The sequence below is a fragment of the Nothoprocta perdicaria genome, unplaced genomic scaffold, assembly GCF_003342845.1.
Source record: "Nothoprocta perdicaria isolate Ctin4 unplaced genomic scaffold, notPer1 scaffold_105, whole genome shotgun sequence".
Lineage (NCBI taxonomy): Eukaryota > Metazoa > Chordata > Aves > Tinamiformes > Tinamidae > Nothoprocta > Nothoprocta perdicaria.
This window is the reverse complement of record NW_020454150.1, coordinates 2,680,645-2,705,756: the sequence shown is the minus strand read 5'-3', so window position 1 is coordinate 2,705,756 and position 25,112 is coordinate 2,680,645. Positions and strand designations below refer to the sequence as shown.

General features: G+C 47.0%; 1 protein-coding gene across 1 annotated transcript in view; it reads right to left on the bottom strand.

Moving 5' to 3' along the window:
• Positions 1-24,327, bottom strand: part of LOC112951785 — a 30,746-nt gene extending 6,419 nt beyond the window's left edge. Inside the window, exons 1-6 of the mRNA XM_026044548.1 lie at positions 24,264-24,327; positions 13,666-14,519; positions 6,775-6,936; positions 2,824-3,010; positions 1,772-1,926; positions 526-552 (exon numbers count right to left, since the gene is read on the bottom strand). Of these exons, the coding sequence (XP_025900333.1) occupies positions 526-552; positions 1,772-1,926; positions 2,824-3,010; positions 6,775-6,936; positions 13,666-14,519; positions 24,264-24,303 (1,425 nt within the window). The 5' untranslated portion in view covers positions 24,304-24,327. The remainder of the gene's footprint in view (positions 1-525; positions 553-1,771; positions 1,927-2,823; positions 3,011-6,774; positions 6,937-13,665; positions 14,520-24,263) is intronic.
• Between the last annotated feature and the right edge of the window lie 785 nt (positions 24,328-25,112).

Below are 25,112 nucleotides of genomic sequence, written 5' to 3'. Positions count from 1 at the left end.
AAATTATGCCTGTGTTATGAAGCTCTCAGGAGGAGCCGTTGTGGCCACCTCAAGAGTAGAACCTGGTGCCCACCAGCAGCTCACACACCAACCCAGGGAGAACCTAAGGTGGTAACTTTTCTTCAGGCTCCACTAAATTTCAGCTGAAAGCTTCAGATGGAGCCAGGGGCTCAGCTGCAAACTGCAGCACCAGTTTCAGTGCTGTTAATTGCTCTTAACGAGGCTGTTTACCCATGAAAGTATTGAACCTTTGTGTTTATTACTAAGAATAGCACAAGCACTGTTAACAGAGAAAGCCTGGGCGAGTGCTTGCTTGTGAAGGCCAGCTAGCTGTTCAGGAGGTGAGAACAGGTCAAACAGATAGACAGGCGTAATCAGAACAGCATATGTGGGGCTGTTATTTGCAATACACTTTGGGAGTCAAGTGATTCTCTTTAATCATGTATAATGCACACGTGTATAAGGGCTTGGTCTGCAACAGTGCAGATATGCAAATGAAATTAACTCATCAAAGGCGGTACCTACCGAGATGTTCTTACTGATGTCCAGACCCTAAAAACAAACAAACAAAAAAGGATAAATAACATGCAAATGAGACCATCTCAAAGTGTAGGGAAAAGACTGGGCTCTGTTCTCAGCTTTGCCTTGCTTAAGTCCTACATCCCTTTGTGATTCAGGCCTTCACGTGTGGACGATGATCTCCGTTCCTCCACCATTGCCTCTCTTCGTGTTTAGCGTGCCAGTTCACATATATAGCCCTTGTTAACCCAGGAATAGAACTCCCTTACAGTATCTATGGTTGTAAAAATAAATGGGATAGTTCATGCTCAGGGTACACTGGGAAGGACAGATAGTATTAAGGTGTGGTATAATAACAGAGCACTAGGATTTAGGTTAAGGACTTTGGAGTTTGATTTTGCAGCCCTGTGAAGTTGCCAGGGCTTCCCATGTGCTTAAAATAAAGTTCATACTCAAGAACTTTGCTGGACRTAAGCCAGAACATAAAGCACCTTTCAGGATTTGGCCTTGTTGGGTCTCTGAAGTTCATCCAAATGCTTGCTGCCCATTTGCAGCTTTGGGGTGGAAATTTCATGAGAAGGTCTTTCCCGTGAGAGACCTACTCCTTCCTTTTTCCTGTAAGGCTGGGAATACTCCGATTACAGCCTCTGCCCTGGTATTTCAGCACTTCTGATCCCCACAGGAACCTGAAAGTGCTGAGACAGCCACAAACAATGGGAAAGAGAGGGAGAGGAAAAGCATTAGCCCTGGCTTCCTTGGATTTCAGTGATAGAGGTTCTCTGAAACAGGCTTTGGGGGTTGAAGTTAATTACACTGACACACTGCCAGTCTAGTAATAAGCATCCCCAGCTAAGGGCATACTAAGACAGTCAACCCACTAAGATGTTCACTGTTGCTAATAAATGTATCCTGGCTTTAATCTTAATAGTGACAGTACTGAAGGTACTTTAGTCATCAGGTCATCTGGAGTTAGCACAGGATAAGGCCAGTGCTGCTCTCTGCGATGCTGTTCTCCACTGTGCCAGGCATGTGATATGGTTTTGCCTTTCTTGTCATATAGATAGAGTCACCACTTYAATTTGAGGGTGGCCAGGGAGGCACAGACAACCCCCTGTCCTCACTGCTCCTGTCATGCTTAGTAGCAAACAGGACCAGTTTGATCCCCTGGGAGCCCTGCTTTGTCCTGAGCAGAACGTCTCCTTGCCTATTCCTCAGATCCCACTAGGGGTCTGGCTTCAAGCTTGTCACTCACCTTCCTTACTGCGGTGTCCTTTGATGGAAAAGCTKGTCCCTCAGCCACGCCACAGGCTTCTCTGAACTCGTTTTCCTTGTTGCTCCTATTGTTTGATGACTTCCTGAGCCCTGCCATCAGCTGGCTGTTTCCTGATTCCGGGTATCTCTCATTTCCTGCAGTGAAACGCAAGGGCTTGCTCACATTCCTTGGCAGCAGCCTGCTAGCATGGCCTCTGGGCAGTGCCACCAGCACKCTGTGACCTCAAACGGGATGAGACCCTCTAAGGATGGGAGTCTCCACAGTGCACTGTTTCTACCTTGGTTTGCTATACAAATAGGCCAAAACAGTGTCTGACTAGAGCAGACTTTCTAATAGCTCCCTCATGGTCTTATTTTGTGATGTTGCTGTACATTTCACCASGTATTAGAGCTAGGCCCAGATCCAACGTTCAAAATAAATTAATCAGCCTCATTTAGTGGGCTAGCTCACCTCTAAGTTTGAATGCAGCTATTGCGGCTGGCTTTAGTATCAGCAGGCTAAGTTCAGTCCTTCTCAACCTTCTGGAAGAGTTGGTCTCTGGATCCAAGCTTTGCAGCTGTGACTTATTTCTACTTGGCCTATAGAATAAGTCATCTTCCAGGAATGTGTTCCCTGCCTGCTTGAGATGGTGGGAGACTATTAATAGGCTTAAGGCTTCCTACCTTAGAACAAATCATGTCTTGGTGAGGGAGATCTCAGTCCCCGGGGCGGGCTGTGCTAACCTGCTTATTCAGCCATGCCAAGTTTCCACCAGACAAACACTTTTGGTAATGCATTTGTCTTAATCTCTGTAACCACATCTTCACTCGGCCCCAAGGCCTCTTTCACATGTATGGAGAAGCAAGTATTTAAAATCCTAGCATAACCAAAGCATTTTAAAATGCATCTCTTAGTGAAATTAAACCTTAGCTGGGAAGCTAACACCTTGCTTTGATTCCCTCTGCCTTTCCTAAGGAAAAGGAAGTTGCTGGTGAGCTTATTTCACCCATTGGTGACAAGCATGCGGGCAGGTTGGAGGTATTTAAACTCACCACTGCAGCTGCTCAGCTTTTCAATGTTCGCTCCTATTTCTGGAATGATGGAAAGATCTGAAGGGTTTCCAGTCTGAACCAAGAGGCTGTGGGGTCTGCTCCTCCCAGTAAAAAAAGGCTTTACCTCTTGGTACGAGTTGAGGAAGACGCTGGCAGCTCCACAGGAGCAGTGCTGCAGAAGGTACTCCTACACCAGACAAGAAGAAAGAATGCAGAGTGTGAGGTAATGGGGCAGCATGAYAGTGCAGTGAGATTACCAACATTCCAGCCAGGGATGCCCATCCCCAAACCTGTCAGGACCCAAAGAAAGGATTTAATTCTGGAGATGGCTGAGCAGCCAGGAGGTGGTAATGTAGATGTTTCCTTTGGTTCATTTTAAGTTTTTTTTAAGCAAAAATCAAAGGTCAAGTTTCAGCATCAGAAGAGTTTTCTTAAAGCTATAAAGCTAGAGCAGGAATAAAATAAAGCAGTTCCCTGTTTACCCATGCGAYAGCTGTTCAGTGGAGGAAAACACTTTTGACAAGCTGAGCTCCGTGTTTTCCTGAGTCTGTGTGACTTCTCTGCCTGATCACATCTTTTATTTGTGATATTCTGGAGCTCTGCTGATAGCAGAAAATTAAATGACTATATCCAACCTCTGAGAGCAAKGGAGAATCTGGCACTAGTGTTTCCAAATGATGCATTTTGAATAGATACAAGCCAGAAGCACATCTCTGTGTGCAAGTAGGCCTGGACATCAGAAGAGTTTCAACTCAAACTGAATCTGACAGATTCAAATGGGGCAACCCAAACATGAATGAACGTCATTTGTGAAATCCAAATGCTGCAGTTTGAATCAAGCARTAACTTCAGCATTGCTGTAGTGACACGCAAAATTCAAAGAACCCATCTTTATTTCTCAGCTTCTAAATCCAATACTAAATACGAATTCTTCTGGTTCCCATCTGCTTTTGGGTAGGGACAGTGTTTTTTCTAAGAGCCCAACTTTGGACACTGAGGTCCTTGGCATGTAGAAATAGGAGTAGCTCCAGTGATCTCAGTTGGAAGATGTTAGTTGATGTTGGCCACTTAAAAGTAAATTATAATAGTCCTCTGGAGGGAGTTAAGATTTCACATATTTGGTGTTCTGCACCCCAAATGAGTTTGTTAGCTGGTCCCTTAAGGCTAGACACTGTACTGGGTGCTCTGAAGCCTGTGGTTTCTGCTAACAGTTGGGAAGCTGAACCATACAGAGCAGCAACATGTATGTATCAGTGACACACTAAAACCCCTTAAGTTTTTAATTAAATTGCCTGATATTCAGCATCTTTTGGATTTGCTTCCCAGAAGGAGTTGAATGCAAGTTTCTAAACACACAGCTGCTCAACTGAGGCATTTGTGTAAATAAACAAAACTATTATAACAGTGATTCACATTTTAAGATAATATTATTTGTTTAGGAAAGTGCACAAACAATAGTATTTTGTATTTTTATTGATAGGATACCATAGTCTGCTTCTGTGTTATCAAACAGAGGCACTGTATGTGGTACCTCAGTTGTCTGCCAAAGCAGTGATATTCCCTCTGTGAGTTTAAGGGCTTTTGGAATTGAATGAACATCTTACATTTTGTAAAATCTTTCCATTCTTCAGGGCTTATTAAAGAGTAGTGCTCTTGTCCGAGTACACTGTGGCTCACTCCTGTAACCAGTGATGGGAGGGGGGAACTTGCATGTGAGGGGGGACCATTCTACCTTGCACAACCCAGTCACACAAGAGTGTAGGAAGGCAGGAAATCAGAAAGGCTTATTCAGTGGAAGTGGAAAGGGAATCAGACTCTTTGGTGCTGGAGCCATGTCAAGCAAACACCAGTTTAGCACCTTTGGAGACTCACGAACAACTGACTTTGCAGTACCTTTAGCTTTGAAAATCTGATGACAAGTGATAAATTTGGCCCAGTAAAGTCAGTAAAGATTTCCTTGCAAGGCAGTGGATGTGCAGTAACCATGTCCTCATGTGTCCCAGGATCAACACCACGTCCATCAACATCTGCTGTGGTTATGTCTGGGAGGTTTCTTAAGAGTGGAGGAGACCATTAAGCTGATGAGATTCACAGCAAAGGCAGCGCAGGCAAGCAGATGTCCCCCACTTTTGGTGTGGGTTATGGTGAGTCCTGTGAGTTATGCTGTGTGCTCAGCTTGTTGTGGTGTGAACTGCCTGSGGCCATATGGATTCAATCAGTATAGCTCTATCAACTTCAGCAACCTGTATTACCTGAGTGCTTGTAGAAATGTTACTGTTCCTCATGGGGACATCTGTAGTGCTCTGAAAAGAAATGCTGAGAGTGTGGGCCCCCTGCCACCACTATACATACGTGTGTGGTGAGCTCAAAACCAGCTCTTAATGCCACCCTAAACCTTCCCAGCTCTGTGTGTTCCCACGCTGTGTCTGGGATGTGGAAATCTTGACATGCTCAGCCTCCTTGGAGAGTGCATGCAGTCTGGAAAGCAGCCCTAGCACACGCTCCAAGGTGCCGTGGGGACATACCCTCCATATCTCTCAGCAGATGGGGACAGTAGCGTTTCTCTTGTAGATAAAGGGGCTGTGAGACTAAAGAGAAGAATGAGAGAAAGCTGCTCTGACAGAGGAGGTACCGGCACCACAGCAATGCCCAAGAGTGCACCCCATTACCAGAGTGCCCTGGAAGTCCTGAGTGCTGAATGTCATGGCTGGGGATAGAGGGCCCCAGTGAACAGTGTGAGCCGTACAGCTGAAAAGGCTCTGCTGAGACATCTTGAAAAATTCCAGGAAGATCAAAGTTTTAAATATATAAATGAAGGCCCAGTGCCTTTCATTTCAGTGGGAGCTAGGGAGGAAGGGGCACATTCACCAGATGASGATTTGACCCTGAAATTGCAGCTTGGAAGAGTTGCTTTGAGCAATGACTCACAGTTGCTGAGCTTCAGGAAATGTGTTAACAATTCCCAGGCTCTATGTAGGAGGCTGCATTCCTCTGAGTGTGAGAGATGGGTACATGGAAATGACGGACTCTGCTGCTTTGCAACCTGACTCACAACTTGGCTTTGGCTCTGAGAAGGAGTCAGTCACCTACTGCAGATGCAGGCCCAGCAGGTGGGAGAGCAGCACTGGGTGGGGGAATGACGCTGTCGGGAAAATAAAAGCCTTGCCACAGCATGGTTGAGGAGAAACAGCTGAGTGTGACAAACCTCTTCTGTCCCTTTGGGGGTGATAAAATAAATAAGAAGTAGACAGGAGAGAGGGAGGGGAAGGAAAGAGCTGGAAACCTGCGGTGCTGGCCAAAGAAAAGGACCTGAAAAACAGCGGTTGGGTAGAGTTGAGCAAAAGGTGGAGGGCTCAAAAATGCTGTTTGAAAGGAGGCTGAAATGAATTGCAAACTGGAGTCAAACTTCACAGCTGATTTAAAAAAAAAAAAAAAAAAAAAGGCAAAGGAGCACACAGATACATTTCATTTGGAGATTTTCCATTTGGCAGCTCACTTCAGAAAGGCAGTAGGGGAAAGAGAAATGAGGGCTAAGTAGTTGTACCACAGCTTCTCCCCCTGTTGGGCCTCTTTTCTGGGAATTCTGGGATTTTGATAGCTTGAAAGCAAGAGAAGAAAGAGCTTTCAACTTGCCTCAAAATGGACTTCAATTCAAAACAGAGCTACTGGAGGCAGAGATGCTCTCTCTTGTGTTCTTCAATGTAAGCAAACACATGGTAACAAGAACATTTGGGAAACAAAATTGACTAAAATTAGAAACCTAAGCCCACCCTAAGGGAGGCTAAGGCTGCTGTGGTTGGTAAGTGTTCCCTGAAGACCAGGCCATGCAGCTCAAGTGAATATGGGGTCAAGAAAATTCTCTTCTTTCCTACCTGGAACACTTCAACCTTTCCACTTGTGCCTTGAGCGTATACATATAATTTAATGAGGGATATGGTGGTGTCCGCTTACCTCCTTTATCTGGCTCATCTTCTGCTCTTTCTGCAAGCTGCACACCTGCTTTTGGAGCCGCAAATTGTGCTCCTGTAGTTGCCCAATCTTCTCAATCAGTTGGCAAATGTGCTCCAAGTATCCCAGGCCAGATCCCAGGGCTTTGCTGTTCCCCTGGTTCACCTGCAATGATAGTAAAGCTTAGACCACAGGGTGAGAGCAGAGCAATCCTCATTAGCAGCTGAAGCCCAGCCTGCCTCTTACAGTAGTATGAGCTATATTTGAAGCCACCARAGCTTCCTCTCATGACAGAATTTGGTTATAACCAGAACCAAGCTAGAACTTTTTGGCTCACACCTTTTCTTTTTTTCCCTTTCTTTCTTTTTTTTCTAAAGCCATCCAGCTAGATGCTCCATCGGAAGGACTCTTCTGCCTGCTCACAAGCTGGAGCAAAGGGAAAATAGACTGCTGCAGTCCCACCTAGCCCGAGGTAAGCAAAAGGAGTAATACAGCAGATGAGGCGTTGCACTGTTTTGCTGTGCAGTGCTTCTCTGAGACCATGTATTGCTCTTTTGAAAAAGCTCTGCCCTCAGCTTTATCCATCTGCTTGGAGGTTGTGCTCAAGACACAGTAGCTATTTGGGAACTGGGCTGTAGGAGGTGGTGCAATTTTTGTACTGCCTTTGTGCTACCTGTGAACAAGTGCCCCCGTGTTTATGTATAACTATATATAACAAAATAACTTGGGCTACGACCAGACTGTACCACTGATCAACCCCTGTCCAGGCCCTGCAGATCCTCGCTGCTGTGGCACCATTTCCCATCTCCTGCTCGGCACCTCACAGGTTCTGCCCTGATGTTCCCGTGCACGTTACACATGTGCTGCCCTCTGCACTGTGAATGGACTCGGTCAAACACCCAGCTAAAAAATACATGCAGAGTCCCACTTCCACCTTGGCGCTGCCTGCTGATGTGCATGTGATATCAGTAAGTAAAATAAACCTAGATCTTTACAAAGCAGTGCTCTAAGTTTATCTTACTTCAAAAAATAAGTTCCCTCTACAAAAGCAGGAAGCTTACTCTGTCTCCTTTCCCACAACAATCGACATTTTTGGGGAAATGCCAGCTTTGGGACTCTTCCTGTCTTTTCATTATGTCAGAAAGCTCATGGTGTGTTCAAAAATAATCAACATTAGGATTTACTTCTTTTTAAACAAATGATGATACAATGTTATTTATAAATAGGTATTATTATGTCCAGATGCTTTTGTGCCTGAGGTTGGGTCACAGGTTGCATGAAATCATGAAAAACTATGATGACTCCAAGGCAATCAGTCATTCACATTCATGTTTTTCCCGCTGGCAGAGCAGAGCCCAAACGSTGCCTGCTGGGAAGAGCTGGGATCTGTGCACTGCAGCTGACACCTCCAAAAGCAGCTAGTGATTTTAGTGTGCCCAGCTTCACAAACATGATTTTCAGAAAGTACCTAAGTATCAGCTTCTGAAAATCAGGCCTTTCTAAACTATCCCAAAATGGACAGTGAGAATTTCCTCATTCTMTTTGAAAATGTAGGTTTTCTGTGACTCTATTCCCTCTTTTTSTGCATTTAGCAAATCGCTGCTATGTCAGTTTTCTGTTGCAGCCACTGATAACTAGAAGATCTATATTGCCCTGTAGAGAGACAAACCCAGTCCTTGCAGAGCTGTGCAAATGCAAGAAAAGAGCACAAGGGTGGTGAGTTCTTGTAAAAACAGATAAATTAAATWTATATATATTTGGTTATCATCTCAGGAATGAGGAGAGAACATGAAGCATTTGACTTATTTTTTTTGGTGCAGGAACTATCTTTCTGTTTCGTGTGTGTCCAGCACCTGTTACTCTAACATGCTAGTTGGTATTCAAGGCTGCTAGGTTTGTAGGATGAAGAAGGCAGGTGGAGGAGAGCAGAAGGTAGCTCGGATTTCTAATGGTCTGTGCCTAAGGCTGAAGKCTCTCGGAAGCAAGTATGATTTGGGCAGGCATGAGGGAAATCTATCAAAAGTTAGAGAGAACTTCATAGTTCTCTCTAGAAGATAGTTGAATAGAGGGAAACAAAAGCTGTGTACCCATTTTTGAGCTGATACTACCAACCATGCACGAAGAACATCTCACTCATTGAAGGTGGGGATGCAGGGGATCAGACACCATTTTAGAACAGGCTGTTAAAGTTGCAGTAGGATTTTAAAATTTGATGTACAAACAGCTGGCAGATTTTCTTTTCAGATACTTGATATTGAGCAAGACTCTCAGTCTCAGATGCCAGGATCTTCACCTCTGCTGAGCTGTTCTGTGTCACTAAAGTTTTGCCTCTCTTGGGTAAGGGGCACTAAGCTGCTTTTACATCAGTATAACCAAGATCTCTGCCTGCATGAGACTTGTTTTGGGGACAGATTTGCAGTGGATGTAGCCTTGCTCAGATAGCAATAAATCAGCACAGTTTTGCTAGCCCATAGGTTTCTTAGGAAGCCGAAAAATGCAGGACCAACATCTGCACTAGGAGTTTAGCTCTTATCTACAGCCTTTTTGTCAATATTTTGACTGGTGTAAAATCATGTTTTTCTCGAAATCACCAGGGTTCCAGACCTGGGAATCTACCCCTCAGTCCCTGTGTGTGTATAACAGTGTTGGCTTCAATGTCTTGTGTTGATATACCCTATATATATGAACATACGATGGTTCAAAGTTCAGTGGGAGATGCAAGGACAGTCATTTTTCAGGTCTCTTGCCCAACTGAGGTAAAACCAAAGTCTGCATTTCTTATAATCTRTCTAATATTCTGTCTTGCCTGATTTAAATTGTAAGCAATTACCTTGATGCACGTGATGGACTCTTTCTTCTGTTGGGCTCACTAGAGAACTGCTGGGCATGGGAGCAAAAGCCAAGGACAGCAGGCAGAATTAGCTTGGACGCAAAGCTCTGCTTTGTCCAGACTAGAGCTCACCTATACTTTTTGCAGTGTCTTAGATTTCTGCACTTCTTGCCACGCTTTTCACTCTCTCTTGTGGATAGCATGGAGTTATACGCTGCTCCATGCAGGAATACATGCCCCACTACTTGTTCCTGCTGCCTTATAGCACGGCTGGGGAGGAGGCCGTGCGATAACCGCGCCAAGAGCCAAAGGACGTAATTTGCCCRCACGCATCGTGGGCTTAGCATAACTCATCAGTGACCTCATGGGCTGAGAGGGAAACATTTTTCAGTGGGGGCTGACAGCACCAAAAGTCTTGTGAATAACAGGAAAGAGAGGGATCGTGCTGCGTGTTTCTGAATTTCTGCTCCACCCTGCTGTCCAGGAATGGCCRTGCTGGCTGATAACTTCCAGTTTCCTCTGAGCGGCACGCACAGGGCACAGGCAGAGCGTCACAGGTTGCCATGTTCTTCCCCCAAATCCTTGCACTCTGTAGAAATGTATTTTGACTGCTTCGGCCAAGGGTAATTAGCACTATGTGAATAATGAGTTTTTTCATTTGTTGGTGACGCTGCTGCTGCCCTGTCTTTATTTTAGAGGATTGGGCTGGGTTTAAATGTAAACTTTATAGAGCAAAGCAAAAGCATCAAAGAGTATATATATCTCCAAACTGACTCAAAACATTTAACATGGTTTAAAAGAAAATGCTTTTATTTTGGCTTCAAAGATCTTTCATGTGTTAAAAGCTTCCACTGACTTTCATCTTTTTAACTGTAGGTAAATTTCAAAATATTGCCAGTTCAAAACAAAAGATCAAAAAGTTTTGTTTAAGAAATGCCAGACTGAAATGACGTGATGTGTGTGCGGTTTCAGCCAAAGCCCTCACCAAATGAATCCAGATTGTCCAAACATTCAGTCTTTGCAGACTCTCTTTTTCAGACTCTTTTTTTCAGCTTTTGACAGCCTCCTGGTGTCTAGGACATGGACTTGTCGGTGAAGGTGGCTGGGAGGACTTCAAGGTCTATCCTCATCCAGTGGCTGAACCCACCTTGGCTGCCAGAGCACCAGCAAGAACCACGGTGGCAGCTGCACCCCAGCTAGCTGTGCTGGGAAACCCATCTGCGCTCCTGTTATTTAGACGCTGTACTTCCAAAGACAGCAACAGAACTGAGGAAACTGCTATCAGCCATAATAAGCTTATCCTGGCATGAGAGTTACAAGAGTGCCTACTTTGGCACATGGCTTTAACACAACAGGAATCAATTTGATGGCGCAGCTTGGTTTGCCATGCTGTGCAAACAAGCAGGATATGCTGGATTGGTTTGCTGTTTTTTGAACATTTGAGTGTATTTCAGGGGCTATCTGAATCCTTGAGACTAAATCAGGCCAGACAAGGGAGTCCTAAGGGCCATGTAGCTGGGACAAGTTCCCAGGAAAATGTTAAAGCATGGAACACAACCTCAGCTGTGGTGAACCGAGATGTATCCCTCAAGCGGTAAGGCTGGATAGCTGTCTGGGACATGCTTTCTGAAACAGATTCACACCATTCTGCCTCTGCCATGTGACACTGGGGACACTTGTGTAGCTACAGCAAAGGGATGAGGCTCCGGGGCTGCAACAAGCAGTACCTGGTGCTCTCCAGCACGTAGGCTGGAGCAGCCACGGGGCTGTGCRGCAGCCACAGGGGCTTGTTCCTGAAACCAGCCTGGGCATTAGATGGTTTCATAGCAGCTTGAAAAGTGCTGCTCTTGACATACAGGCTCTGTTAAAGGGGCAGACTTCCCCAGTGTCCAGGCCACAGCTGTATTTATACAGCTCGAAAAACAAACAAAGGAAAGTGCTCCGGGGCACAGAGCTTTAGCACTCGCCAGTGAGGATATTAAAAAGGAGGGGAGATAAGCAACTGGGAGCTTCATTTCCTCTTCAGCTCCTTTCTAATTTATCCTCTTGTTTATTTAAATATTTTGCTTTGGGAAACTGAGGCTCCATTTCACAAAGGATTTAAAGGAATGTTATGGGCGGCCAGGCAAGGTCAGCCTGGCTGCAAACCCCCCAGAGCGCAATTGGGAATTTAGGTAATTTCTTATGAAGTCTTCTTGCCCAAACTCTCTTGCTCCAGCCCTTTTCCCAGCTATCTGTCAGAAGGCTGGGTCTCTGTCTGTCTGGGAACCATTGCCCAACACATGTCTGTCTGCTGGCAYGTGCAAGATGGCTCAGATTGATCACACAGTGATCCTAGATAGATAATCCTGCTTAGATATATCATGTTAACAGAGATGGGCCTGACTTAAAGGGTCTATCTTTGCCCTTCCTTGCTGCTCGGGAGGGTTGGGTGTGCTGGAAGGGAAGGCCGTCACTTGGTGGCTCCTGGCCGGATGCAAAGGTCACAGTAAAGCGTGTTTATTTTATGGACAGCACACAGCACTTGTCGCTTTGCTTCCTCYCTGACTCCCAACCTAATTTACTTCTATCACAGCAATGAAGGCCTGAGTGGGAAGTGATGGCTGGGCACTTGATGGCAAAACAGCCCTGAGGACGGGTAACTTCAGGCTGCTCTGCCCCAGACCTGATTAGTGATTTGAGGTGATTCCCTCTGTGGTATCTTGGAAGGGTCCTCCTTCTTGGGGACCATCACTTTCTGGTAACTCCTCCTCATAGCACATTTCATGTTGAGCCACCAGAATTTACAGTTCAACCAAAACTCGAGTAACATTATAAAAAAGTACCTCTTCTAAAGGTTCRGACACCTAATTTCTCCTAAAACAAGGAGTAAATAGGATGCATAAATAAATCTTTTTAGAGTASAAGGCTTCAGTACCCTTATCTTTCTGGCCTCTGTGACGGGCAGGCCCTGCTGCTTTGATGACTAGAGAGATGAGCACACTGCATCTATCGAAAAGAACTGCCCCTTATGCCCTGCTCAATGTGCTTTATGTGTCTGTGTGACAGCTCCTCATCTAGCATGCCTTATCCTTTCCTCTTGTTCATGAGGCTCTTTGGTCTGTSTGCCTGTCTCTCTCTCTCTCAAGAATTAATTTCCCCATTAGATCTTTTCATCGCTGGTTCTTGGAAGCTGCCRCAGCAGGTCGGCACTGAAGCAATCTGTCAGCAGGTCGGTGTGGGGCTTTGGGCAAACACCGGAGCGAGCGTTGGCCAGCATTCAGTGTGGGAGCAGGTGGACGGACAGGCTTTTTATTTGCCCGTCAGTGATTGAAGTGATTCTGTAGCTGYGTGGCTGATTGAGCAGCTGCACAGCACACCTAGCGATGGGGAAGCGGAGTAGGACAAGCTGCTGAAAATGATATGTCTTTGCAGATACGCAAGACCTCTGTGTAGCAGCCTCAAAATATACAGGTTTCCGTCAAGTTGTGAGGGTGAGTTAAAATGGGAGCTCCAGCTCAGCAAAGGCAGGAGTTTGCCCATAAATTCGCTCGTATTCACTATAAGACTGAGTTATTCACTATTAGTCTTATTCACTATAAGACTACAAGACTGAGGCCATTGAGCCAACCCAGACTAGAAAAGGAATCAGGTGGACCTTAGACAAGTTCTTCCTAACTTGTTCCAGCAACCATCCAGGAGTAGAAATAACATGGCCTTACAAAAAGGCACTACATTCTGATCCTCATCCTATACATTAGAGGTGGTACAACCCCGCAAGTTGTTGGGTCATCTACAGGGTCTAACTTCACAACATTTGTGTTTAACAGCAGAAGCCAGAAGCCATTACATGCTCTAATCTAGGGCTCTGTGAATCATCAGATCTTCATGAGCTGTTAGGCAGCTCATGAGCTGTTAACCTTGTCCAGCACAAATAAATGTCAATTACTTTAGAATTTTACTGTGGTGAAAAAAGAGCTCTTAAAATCAATTACAACCATTTGCTGATTGGTACAGACAACAGAATATGAATGAGTTATTTGGACAAGCCTATCTACAAGAGACAGTTTACACGTCTTTCTTACCTCGCTCAGTCTACAGCATTCATCCATGTATTCATCCAGACTGTCACTTGTGGGGTACTTTTTCAGCTGATGTTCATGGATCTGAAGGTCTTGCCCACTGCCAAAGGTCTCTGGGTAATGCTCAGCAATTGTCTTTGTCTCTTCTAAAGGAGCTGGGTTAGGAAGTGTGTTTTCCCTGGGAAGGTCTGTCTCTTGGGTAGGTTGTTTTTCYAGAGATTGCCTTTTACTTTGGTCAAAATGTTGTTTGGGACCTCCTCCTTCCTGAGGAACACAGATGTCCTCAGGGGAAGTTGTGGGGACGTGCACATCATCTGCCTCCTGGTTGTAGTCCTCAGCTTGCTTTTCACTCTCTGGCCTATGGTGACTAGCTGTTCTGACCCGCTCTTTACATGTTCGCATTATCAGGTGGTCAATCTCAGGAGAAGAAGAGGTGCTAAGCACCCCAGAGTCACAAAATGAGTCTCTGCTGTGAAGCACAAAGCTCTTCTCTGAACCTGTTGGYGTTGATGGAGAATTAGCCCCACTAGGCAGTTCAACCCCCGAGTCCTCTGATTCAAATTTGGAGAATCTGTGAAGTCGACCCTTGGGCTCAAAGGCGCTCAGTTCAGGCAGTGTGGCTACATAGTCTGTGCTCGCCTGGGTATCTCCATAATCCGGATTTGCTGGTGTGGCTGCTGCATTCAGGTTTCCCTGGCTCTCCGGTGGGAGGCTGATGCCAGGGAGACGGGATCTTTCTGTGCAGTCTGTTTCATCTGGAGGCTCAGAGATTAACCCTGGGTTTTGAATTCCTTCATTGCTCAGTATCTTCATGTGTGTTAGCACGACTGTGTCCTCAGCAGGTGGGTTCTTCTTACCTGATTAAAAAGAAGCAAATCATCATAAGACACTACAAAACTCAGCTTATTCCATAGTGCATCCCCTGAGGGATGGGAATGGTAGAACTGTCTACACTAGGGAAGCAGAATGCGGGGCAGTCCTGATGAACTTTTCTTAAGCTATATGAACCAAACTGTGTAGACCCAGACTGCTCCAGGGAAGCCTAAATGCACAGAGTTCTGATTTATTACATAGGTAGAAAACAACTCAAGAGTGCAAATGACTTTCCAGTGATTTAATGTGTACAGATGAAGACTGCATGTTCTTTCAGCATGATAAACATTAACTTAAAGTCTAAAATATTTCCTTTGATTGCATTTATTGTGAAACAGCAGAAAAGGGCAGAATTGAATAAGGATTTCTGCAGACTTAAGCAAATTTGGAGTTGTACCAACTTGCCAACTAGTTAGCAGTGTTCACTGCACACAGTCGGGTGATGAAAAGTAGGTACTCATAAGAAAATCAAACCAAGCACTGTAGATCTCTTTTGCTCTCTGTATGAAATCACTTCTTTGAATGAAGTCCTACCTTCCTTGTAAACAGAAAGATTATAAGAGTAGCTTTGTTCATGAGTCTTTTTGCATATGGACAAAGTAGATTTGTTTCCACCTCAGTCATTTCACACAGTGATGTGGATCATCTCTAGAACAGTTTCTAGATGAGAGGTTGATTTGCTTGAGTTGAGTTGAAGATCAGACATGAGGTTTCTTTAGTGTTTTGCTGAATCCAGCATTTCACTTTTTTTTTTTTTTTTTTTTCTTCTTAAATTCAGATTTTCACAACCCAGACTTCCGGTTCATAGAGGGCCAGTGTGTCAGCCCTGCATCCATCCCTTAGCAAAATGCAAATCTTGGATCCAAATCCATCTTTTCAAGGACTTGGGACCATGAATTGCTGCTATACAAAACTTCTGTTTCTCTCATATCTTTCCCTTCCATACTGCCTGACCCAGAGCACATCAGAGTGCATTCGCTTTTCTGGATATCTTCCTTCTTTATTGCCTTTCATTCTCTTCCTCCTACCTTCCTTCCTTTTTTTTTTCCTGACATCAAATGAGCAGCTGCTTCAGAAATTCATTCTTGGAAACATAATTGCTGGCAAGTCAGTAGAGAGGAGACCTGCAGCTGGAAGTAAAGCAAAGGGAGCTCTGTCGCACTGCCCTCCTTCGCTGAATCCACAACACTCCATTTCTGAAATACCCTCTTTCCTGCCTTCGCTCCTCCAGATTTTTAACTCATGACAATGCCCATAGTTTGTTTAATTAAAGTCAAGCTATTACAACCATTTTGTACTTCATTTAAAATCCTTCTATCTTAAGATCTTCTTAGGATACATTTGAAAGATGCCCTTCACCATTCACAACCAGCCACAGGTTTAATTTTTTACACTGGTATTTGCAATGGGGCTGAAGGAGRTAAAGAATCCCATCTGATGGACTTTTGATGGGACTTTTAACCCTCTATCTGCTCAAAGAATTGTGCCTGCTTCCCCAGGTCCCATTCACAGCATCTCTGTAGTGYGAGGAGCCACGTCTGGGACAGTCAGTGCCAGCAGGTACCAGTGCATGGCTGCGATGAGGACAGGAGAAAGACTGCACTGAGGAAATGCCAGGGGAAAACTCTGCCTACACAGGGCTGGGCAGCCCCCTTTTATCCTTTCGGGATGAAGGTGCTGGTCCCTGAACTGTGGACAAGCAATTGGGAGCCTGTCTTGCTGCTTTACACACAGCAAAAGATCCTCAGTGATACCAGTGGCCTGGGGGAGAAAGTGAAGTGACATCTTTACTGATCTGGAGTGAAAAAAGATCACCTCCTCAGTCTCAAACACCTTCTGYGATGCCTCTGCAGCTAGAGACAAAGCACTGTAATTGTGTGAAAAAATAAAACTCTAATCAGCTACTCCAATGGCCTCCCCATCCCAACTGGCACAACAGAGCTAACTAAACCACCGTGTGCCAGCTAGAAAGCAGCTGTTGTGCTGCCTTTTCAAGAACAAATGATGCAGCTGTCATTCTCACCCAAAATTACTGCGTGCAGTAATTTCCCACAGACATCTGGTGGCCTTCATTTATTAATCACACCATGCTTGCATTTCATTGGAGATTCTCTCACTGTCTTTCAATCTGCCCCTTTTTTCTTGCTTAACCGGTTTCACCCTGGCCTACACAAATATTTCTTTGTCTGAAATCAGGAAGCAACATATTAAAATGAGGGCTCACTGGTTACAGAAGATGGTAGGTACCTTAATTCATATTTCTGATGGCTACAAAATCCAATGATTAAGGACATGAAACTCAAGTTCTTCTTTCCTCACCCTTCTGAAAGAATAGTCTCTCCTTCCTTCTTACCAACTGGGTTATAGACTCTAAACTATGGTTCTTCCAACAAGCTGGTCAGATCTGTCACAGATCTCAAGAGATGCAGACATAAATGCTCAGCTCTTCCATGCACATTGCCAACAAGCACCAGAGGGGTGCAATTAAAGCTCATCTGYAAAGCTACAGAAACAAGTGGGCCAGAACAGACCTTCAGCTGCCACAAATTAGCTCATTTCTAGAGAATCTACTAGAGTTGTGTCAACTAATTTCAGCTGATGGAGACCTGTAAGTGCGTTGTGCAACAGTACTGGAGAGTGCTTGGGAAAGTTGGGAAGGTGGTGTGGGAGTGAGCGCCTTGTGCAGGTAAGGTGATGGGGCTGTGGGGCTGAAGCTCTGAGGAAGGACTTCAGTGAGATGAAGAGTGGTGTTAAGGTTGGTAGGGTGTATTTACTTGTGCYGTGGGCTTGCTAAGTTGGATACTGCTTTCTTGGGAAATCAGATAGTTTGAGTTTTGTTTTTCTTTCTGCCCACTCCCCTTTCTTTCTTCTGAGCTGGCTTCCTGCATCTTTCCTGCTTTGTTTAAAAAAAAAAAAAAAGAATCTAAGAGAAGTAGCTTTTTGATTGCTTTTTTTTGGACCTTGGTGCAGTTGTGCTGTAGGGATGGGAGCTGTGTGTGCATAGGAACCACTGCAGTATCCTTGAACCTCCTGCAGCAGCTCTGGAAACACGTATCCAGGACAAGTGTTGTTTCAATTTGACTTGTGCTACCTGCTTAGTAGTTATCTCAGAGGTTATATGGCTCTGTAACAGAGAGCAGCAACGAGCAGATTCCCTGGGCTGTCATATAAGCCTCTAACAGACTGTTACGGAGGTGTGCATCTCTAGGCAAGCTGCTGCTCTTTTTGTGCCTGTAGAATTGGAGAGTAAGACCCTCTCCTGTCCCATAGGGAGGTGATGACAGGAACATAGCTCATAACTGAAGGTGACAACAAATAGGGAGCAAAAGTAATAAATGTCTCAGCTAAATTTCCAGAACCTTCCTTTGTTTCACTTCCAAACTGCTTTCTAGGATACTTCTCAACAGTCAGAGATGCTTAAGTTATTCAAAGGTGGATATCCTCRTAACAGCTGCAGTCCCAAGGCTTCCCTCTCTGTCCCTGGAGTTTTGTCTTAAAATCAAAAATGTCCATTTCTAAGTGCACTTTTCCTGTTACACAATAACCAGTAGCTGCCAGAGCAGAGTCCAGTGCATTAATAAAGAGATCCCTGACCTAAGGAAGGAGGATGCATGTCAAAGAGCTAAATATCAAGCAGTTTCTTTCTTCCAAATAAACTGCCTGTGAGGGACAGTTAAGGAAGCTCCCAGGCATTCCCAGTCCTGTCCAGGTCCAATTGCTGCAAAAGCTCCTGCCCTTCCAGTGAAGGTATCCAAGGTCCATACGCACATGCCCAGGCTTCAGGGCATTCAAAATTCAGTCCTGACTTCTCTGTAACTGTGTAGGAAGGAAGGAAGGAAGCCTGGAGCAGCATTCCACTGGCTGTTCTTTCTGTGCAAGCCCTGGTGGGCTCTGCATGAGCCCAAAGTGTTGGCCTTGGCCTCTAATGTGTCGACTCGAGGGTGCATCGCTGCATGTGGGTGTATCAGTGCAGCACAGTGCTTTGTGAGCTGCTTGCATAGTACAAATCCTGCTCATCATCTCACCAATAATACAGCCCTTTGCTGCTCTCCCTGCTTTGGTCCCTCATGCCCATCCSTTTTCTCAATGTTCATCCTGATTTGTAGATGGTTTGGCATGGGAAGTTTGTGTGTCAAACATGTGCATGGCAGCTGGCACAGTGGAGCCCAACCTCTGCTCATCTCTATCTGTCCTGGTGATACCAGTGTGTGATGGAAGTGTTGGACCCATTACAGCCCCCTTTGTCACCAGGACCATTGAAAAGATGATGCGCTCAGCAAACTGGTCAGTGGTGTGTGGTGTTAGCAGGGCTGCATCCAAAAATGCTCAAGAGAACCTGCTCCTTGCTCATGTGCAGCCTGGAAGATGCAGCCTCTCTGAACTGAACTCCAGCACTCTAAAACGGTGGCCTGGGGACAGAGCACAGGAGAGCAGGCATCCCAGTGACTTGGATCACTGTAGCCCCAGTAACTTTGCTATACAMAAACATCTAGGCAAGCACAGCTGCCCTGCAAGGGAAAACAAGGTACATSCTTCATTCCTACTAGTACACTCTGTCCCTGTTGCACGGGAGCAACATGCACAAGCTGGCCCCTGGGAGGGGGTTTTCATGATGCTGCAGAGGACTGGTGTACCCTGTCTGGCTCTGGTGCATGAAGGCTTCAGGATTCAGTTCTATGCCATCAGCACAGGTCCTGGGACAGGACTGAGCACAGTAAGAGATGATCATACAGGCTCCTGAAGCACTGTTACGCAGCAGTGACTAGTGTGCTGGAGTCAAGCCGATGACCTAGAAGTGAATGGCTGCTCCTGCCATTGAGTCCTTGCAGTCCCTCAGTTGCCTGCCTGCCTTTACAAAGCATCTCCCTTTATTTTCCTTGCCTGCTAAGTGCTGTCTAATACTCTTGGCAATACAGCTCAGGTGGTATTTCCCTTTCACTGCAAAGAGGAGGGTTTTTTTTCTTCTCACCAATGATGAGGTCTCAATTTCCCACCATTTAAGAGAAAAAGGGTCACTTCCTTTCTGAAACAATAGGCATTTTTTGCTGCTGACTCTTCCACCATATGTGCTGTGTGCGGGGTGTGGTGGGGCTGCATTAACACCTCGTTCTCGGCCCCAGCCCCTCAGCTGCCCCATGCGGTGTGCAGGAGCTGTGCTTTTCCTTAGGGGGACATAGATCGGGCCTTGCATAGTCACAGGGAGCTGAATGGACAGGATCTTGAGATACTTGGAAGAATCAAATCCCTCTTAAGTTATCAAAGAAACCAGCAACCATCCCTGATTGCTCCTCTGGGAGTGAAACTGAGCTCCCTAGAGCTTCGCCGTTGGCTTCCATAGGGTGAGGATTTCCCTGTCTCCTGATGTTCTCATGGGCCTGCTGAAGACCAGATCCTGGTGATGCCAGGGGCTGCTTGGCTGGCTCTGCAGACAGGCTGCTTCCCCAACACCCTGCCAGTCTGCCTCGGCCTACAGGGCTCCCTCAGATGGGGCTCTTGAGCTGCCTCAACTGAACAAGGACTTCTCCTGAACAGTCAGGACAACTTTGAGCCCAGTATGTTTCTGTGGGAGGTTATGGAAAGGTCCTGTGGTGACATTTCAGTGCAGCAATTGTAGCCACTATCTAGAAGGGCAAAACCTTGTGAAGATATTAAAATCACAGCGCTAAAAAATGAGTTTTACTGGAACTGTCATTTTAAACCTTCTATCTTTAGAGAAATGCATGCCCGTCTGGAGGCTGTGAATATTTACACAGGAGGCCCGATTCTCAGAATTTCAGTTTTCCCAGACAGGGAACTGAAAAATATGTRGATTTCATGGGAGTACCTATATGGCCCGATTCACTGCAAAGCTGAATGAAAAGCAGTAATTGTAACAAAGCTTTTTATCTCATAGAGTCTGTAAACAGAAAGCACAAAGTTCTCGGATCCTTTGGTTACAAGGTGCTCTCCAGTCTTTCTAGTGGAAAATGTATGAAGTTCCTATGGATGATTGTTTGATAACATAATGGGCCTAGAAATGGTATGGACTTACAGCTGCAGCAGGTGATGATAAATCCATATAAAATAGGTGCTGTGCAAATAATACTGAGTTCAAGGACTTGCTGAAAAGTCATTTATTGCTTAAATATGTACATTTTTAGAAGAGGAGATAGTAATGACTGTTTTCAGGTGTTTTAGGCAGCAATGAGTGGATGGCAGGGAGACTGATTGTTTACAAATGGATATAGTTGGGTAAACTAAAGAGGAAATGGTTTCCCAAGTAGAGAGGCCACTTGACACTTTTACAGCTTGCTTCCATTTAGTCCAAGTGACCTGTGAAGCTTTCGAAACAGAATGACAGGTCTGATAGATTAGTGACCTTTGGCAGAAAGTCCTGGGGCACACCAGGTCCCCACTGATCACCTGGTTTATCCTGGTTACTTAGACATGCTGGAACTYACCGCTTTTAAAGCACCTTACCTGGAGCATAGCACTAGCTAAAGAACTGCACTGACTCCTTTCTGTACCTACTGTACAACTTATTTCCTTAGATAAATAACTAAGAAGGAAAACATGACTAGGGGGCATTTCAGCATATTGGGATCATGCCTAAGTTCTGACTGCTTTGCAGCAAATTATTCCCAGGGCCAATGCCAGGCATCTACCAAGCTTCTTTATAAGACTAGTGAGAGTTGTCGTCTTTTCCAATGTTCTTCAGAACCAATTCTTAGGGGAAGAAATTCCTGTATGTTCCTTCAGGGGAAAGCTTCAAAACAATAAATTAAGGAAACAGTGGCCAAATGGTTGTTGCCTCTGCCACCCAACCCCATGGGATCTGCTCGGGTGGGTGCTGTAACAATCACAAGTTCAGAGATGGTTGTAGTTCCTTCTAGATGAAATGACAAGAAATAGATTTGTAAAAGAGCTCTGGCCTCCTTGCCTAGGACTGCTACAGAAATAAACCCTTACCTAGAGCTTTTCTTCCTAGTGCTGTAGTTGCCCTCCCTTTATGGAAGCACAAGCAGTTTGGTTATCAGTGAATTTGGAAGCTCTACCTGCTTTCCTCACAAACCCAGCTTCACCAGAAAAATACTGGACTCTCTTTGGCTTAACGAGAGCCCAGGAAGGATGAAATGTCACAGTGGAAGTGGATATTTGGCAGCAAASATAATCTAGGGGAGAGATCTTTACTGGTTGTCACTGCTTTTGTCTCATTGACTTCGGAGACTTTTGAGAATTACTGATATATCCCTTCAAGTGGGAGTGTGTCAGAAGGAAACATAGCCTGGTTGAATCTATTCAGCAAGAATCAATATAATTATTTCTCTTTTTCTGTAGTTCATGATCAGCCCTGTATAATAATATAGATGTCACTTGTTATACAGCTTGCTAATGCATCTGAGTAGAAAGTGATGGAAATARATATTCCACACCTTAGCAAAAATGTCGAGGTTGGAAGATCTTTCCTTGATGGTGCGATCTGCAAGTCGTGTCATCTCACACAGGAGTATTCAGCCAGAAACGGATTAGCAGACAGAAGGCKCTCTGCAAGGGTGGGACTCGCCCCCCAGGGATGACAGCTATGCAGTAATTCAGGTTTTATTGCCTATAATAAGCTTGGATAAACAGTTGTCCTGCAGCCCTGAAGTGGTTAAGCCCCCGTGCTTCTGCTGAAGCCAAAGGAACTCATGAATCCTGTCAGAGAGGTCACTCAAGCTCTTAACCTGTTTGTTATGTGCAGTCTTTGCTGTCCCCAGGCAAAACCCTAGAGCCTCCAGCTCGCAGGGGGTGGCAGCGAGCAGGTGGCGTTGCCAGCGAGGGGGTCTGAAATCATCCCTGGTGAAAGTGAGAGCAGGGAGGATTCTGCTCTCTGTGGCCCTCCCCGTGGCCATGCAAGGAGCTTGGTAGGAGAACATGGAGGGAGAGGTGATGCAGAGTTCTGCTGCTACAGTCGGCTGAACTTACCGATGCAAGGTGTCCTGCTACCCCAAAAATCTCTGTTACAACAACTCTAAGAAAGCAGGGCCAGATTCCGTCTACTTTCCCAACTAAAATCTGCCAGTTCAAAAATGTTCATAGTAAGGCAACGATGACACAAGTAGCTAAGGAGGCATCTGGTTTGCATTCTCCCTCCCAAGCTGCCTTTGGATATGCAGCTTTAAAGTCCTTGCCGTGAAACAGGCAAGCAAAAGCAAGTTATTGGCTCTGAGTCCAAGCTATGGCCCAAGCCAGAACAGGGTACTTGATGTTTCCTTGCACCTAAGATTTAGGAAGCTCCCTCCTGGTCTCTTGCTTGGAGAAAATCCAGCTTAATTTCCTCTCTCCCGATTCTTTAATGCTATGTGTGATGTGCCCGTTCTCCTGACATGGCTGTGACTGTCTGGGGGCTGAGGGACGCTGCTGTGTGGCACAGCAGGCCTCCAGCCTCCCCTCCCCTCCTGCCTGACCTTGCTGAAAGGTTTGTGCTGTGCAGCCTGGGGGAAAAAGTTCAGAGCCAAGTCCTTCCTCAGGAGGACGAAAACAGAAAAAGGCTGTTTCCACCCTTTGGAAGGGAGCATCTCTTCAAACAGCCCCCACACCTGGCTGCAAGACTGGGCTGCTCTCCTGGCACTGCCTTAGCGTGGCCCTGCAAGCCAACCCTTTGTAGGGTGGGTGAAGGCAGCCTCCAGACCAAGCCCAGGCGCAGCCTGCGCTCCAGCAGCCCTTGCTAGCAGACCCAGAGTCGCCCGCGAGGCACATAAGAGTCTTTAGCTCACACTGAGCTAAACCTCCCCAGTAGGAGAGCCTGGAAGAGCCCTCCTGGCAGGGAGGGACCGAGCACATGCCCCTGAACATGGCAGTCTGTGGTGGCTGAAGGAGCTGCAGCAGTCCAGAGACACAGGAGTCAGATTATAGGTAGGACCGTGCAACCCTGGGCAGAACAAAGTGCTCTCCAGTAGATGTTCTGCAGAATCTTAACCACAGCACTGTCGCCCAGCCTGATCTGCCGAGGGTCTGACAAACTCCATCTGCAGTCACCTCTGGGCTCAGCAAACTGATCCAGCGCGGTGCTGTCACCCAGGACAGACACTACAGAGTGTTTCCAGCTGGTACAAGCCAAGCTGCCCATAAATGAGGTTCTGCTACATGGGCTCGAAGCTGTGCAACTTGTTACGGTGCGAGACACACCAAACCTGCCACAAAGGCAAACTCAGCAAAGACCCTGGCAGGTGGGGCCACCCCAAATGCTTTGATGACAACCTTTCAAAGTGGTACCTAATCTACTGCAAATTCGGAGCTGCCCTCCCTGCCTCCCTCAGCTCAGCTTCACAGAACAGAAGGGAGAAACAAAAACCTCTCCAAGTGAGCACAGTTTCTGTTTGTTGGGGATGCTCCAGCCTAGGGAAGGTGGCATTCTATCCTGGCCGGTATAGGGCAGCCTTGCAGGGCTGAGGGGCAGAACTGCTCCTTCCCAGGCGAGCCCGAAGCCGGGCACCATCCCCGGAGCGCGGGTCGCGCRCTCCCATCCGCTCGTGCCCTGGAGCTCTGCCCCGCAGAGCCCCTCTTCCTTCGGGCCCCCGCTCGGGGGCGACGCCGCCCCGACCCCCGTTTCACGGCCGCCGAACGGGCGCGTCCCCCCCGCGCCGGGAGCCGCCGCCACCGCCGCTTACCTGGGTGCGCGCAGAGGCAGCCGGCGAGCAGCGAGCGCAGCATTTAGGCGGAGCGGGGCCGCCCCGCGGGCAGCGGGCGCGGGCCGCACCGGGACTCACCTCGGGCGCGGAGCGCGAAGGTCCCGCGCCGGGGCAGCATCGCCGCCCTCAGCGGCGCGGCGCGACCATCGCGGCGGCCTCGCGGCGGCCGCTGCCCGCGCGGGCGGGCGGCGGGGGGCGGCTCGGGGCGGCTCGGGGCGGCGCCGGGGCGCGAGGCGGCGGGGATGGGCGCGCGGCCAGCGGCGACTACGGAGCGAGCAGCCCTGAGGAATGCGTCTCCTTGGGCTGATAAGGCGGGCTGGCGGGAGGGGTTTGCGCCACCTTTGCAACCCCCGCGAGAGAGAGAGAGAGAGAAAAGGCAGGCGCGAAGGAAAAAGAAAAATACTGCGGCACTTGCATAATGTCAATAAACACCCCCCTCTCAAGTGGCGGGAAAGGGAAGGCTGGAATGTTTGGGGTGGGGAGCAATGCTGTTTCGTGCGTTCTTTCTGCCTTTCCCTGGATAAATCCCAGGTAGTGTGCTTGCAATGCACAGCTCTGCCTCGGCTGCCAAGGGGCTGCAGGCTCCGCTAGGAAGGGTGGGGGGAAGCGGCAGTGCTAGTGCTGAACCCAGGCTCCCACGGGAGCATCTGTGGTGCTGCCCCGCGCCAAGGCGCTGGGAACCCGCGGGCCGGGCACCCACCACCCGGGGCCCATGGCCGCRCTGCCTACGTGCCTCTGTGCACACCCGGCAGCACTGCCCCCCGGGCAAGGTTGCAGCAACCCACCCCCAGCCCCAGAGCCTATCCAGGGTCTCTCCCGTGTGTTTGCCAAGGGATTGCCAGTCCCTCCCTGCCTTTCTCCCGTCCAGGCTCCTGCTGACTCCAGCACTGTCAGGAGAGAATGGGGCTGCTCCACCGGTTAAACCAG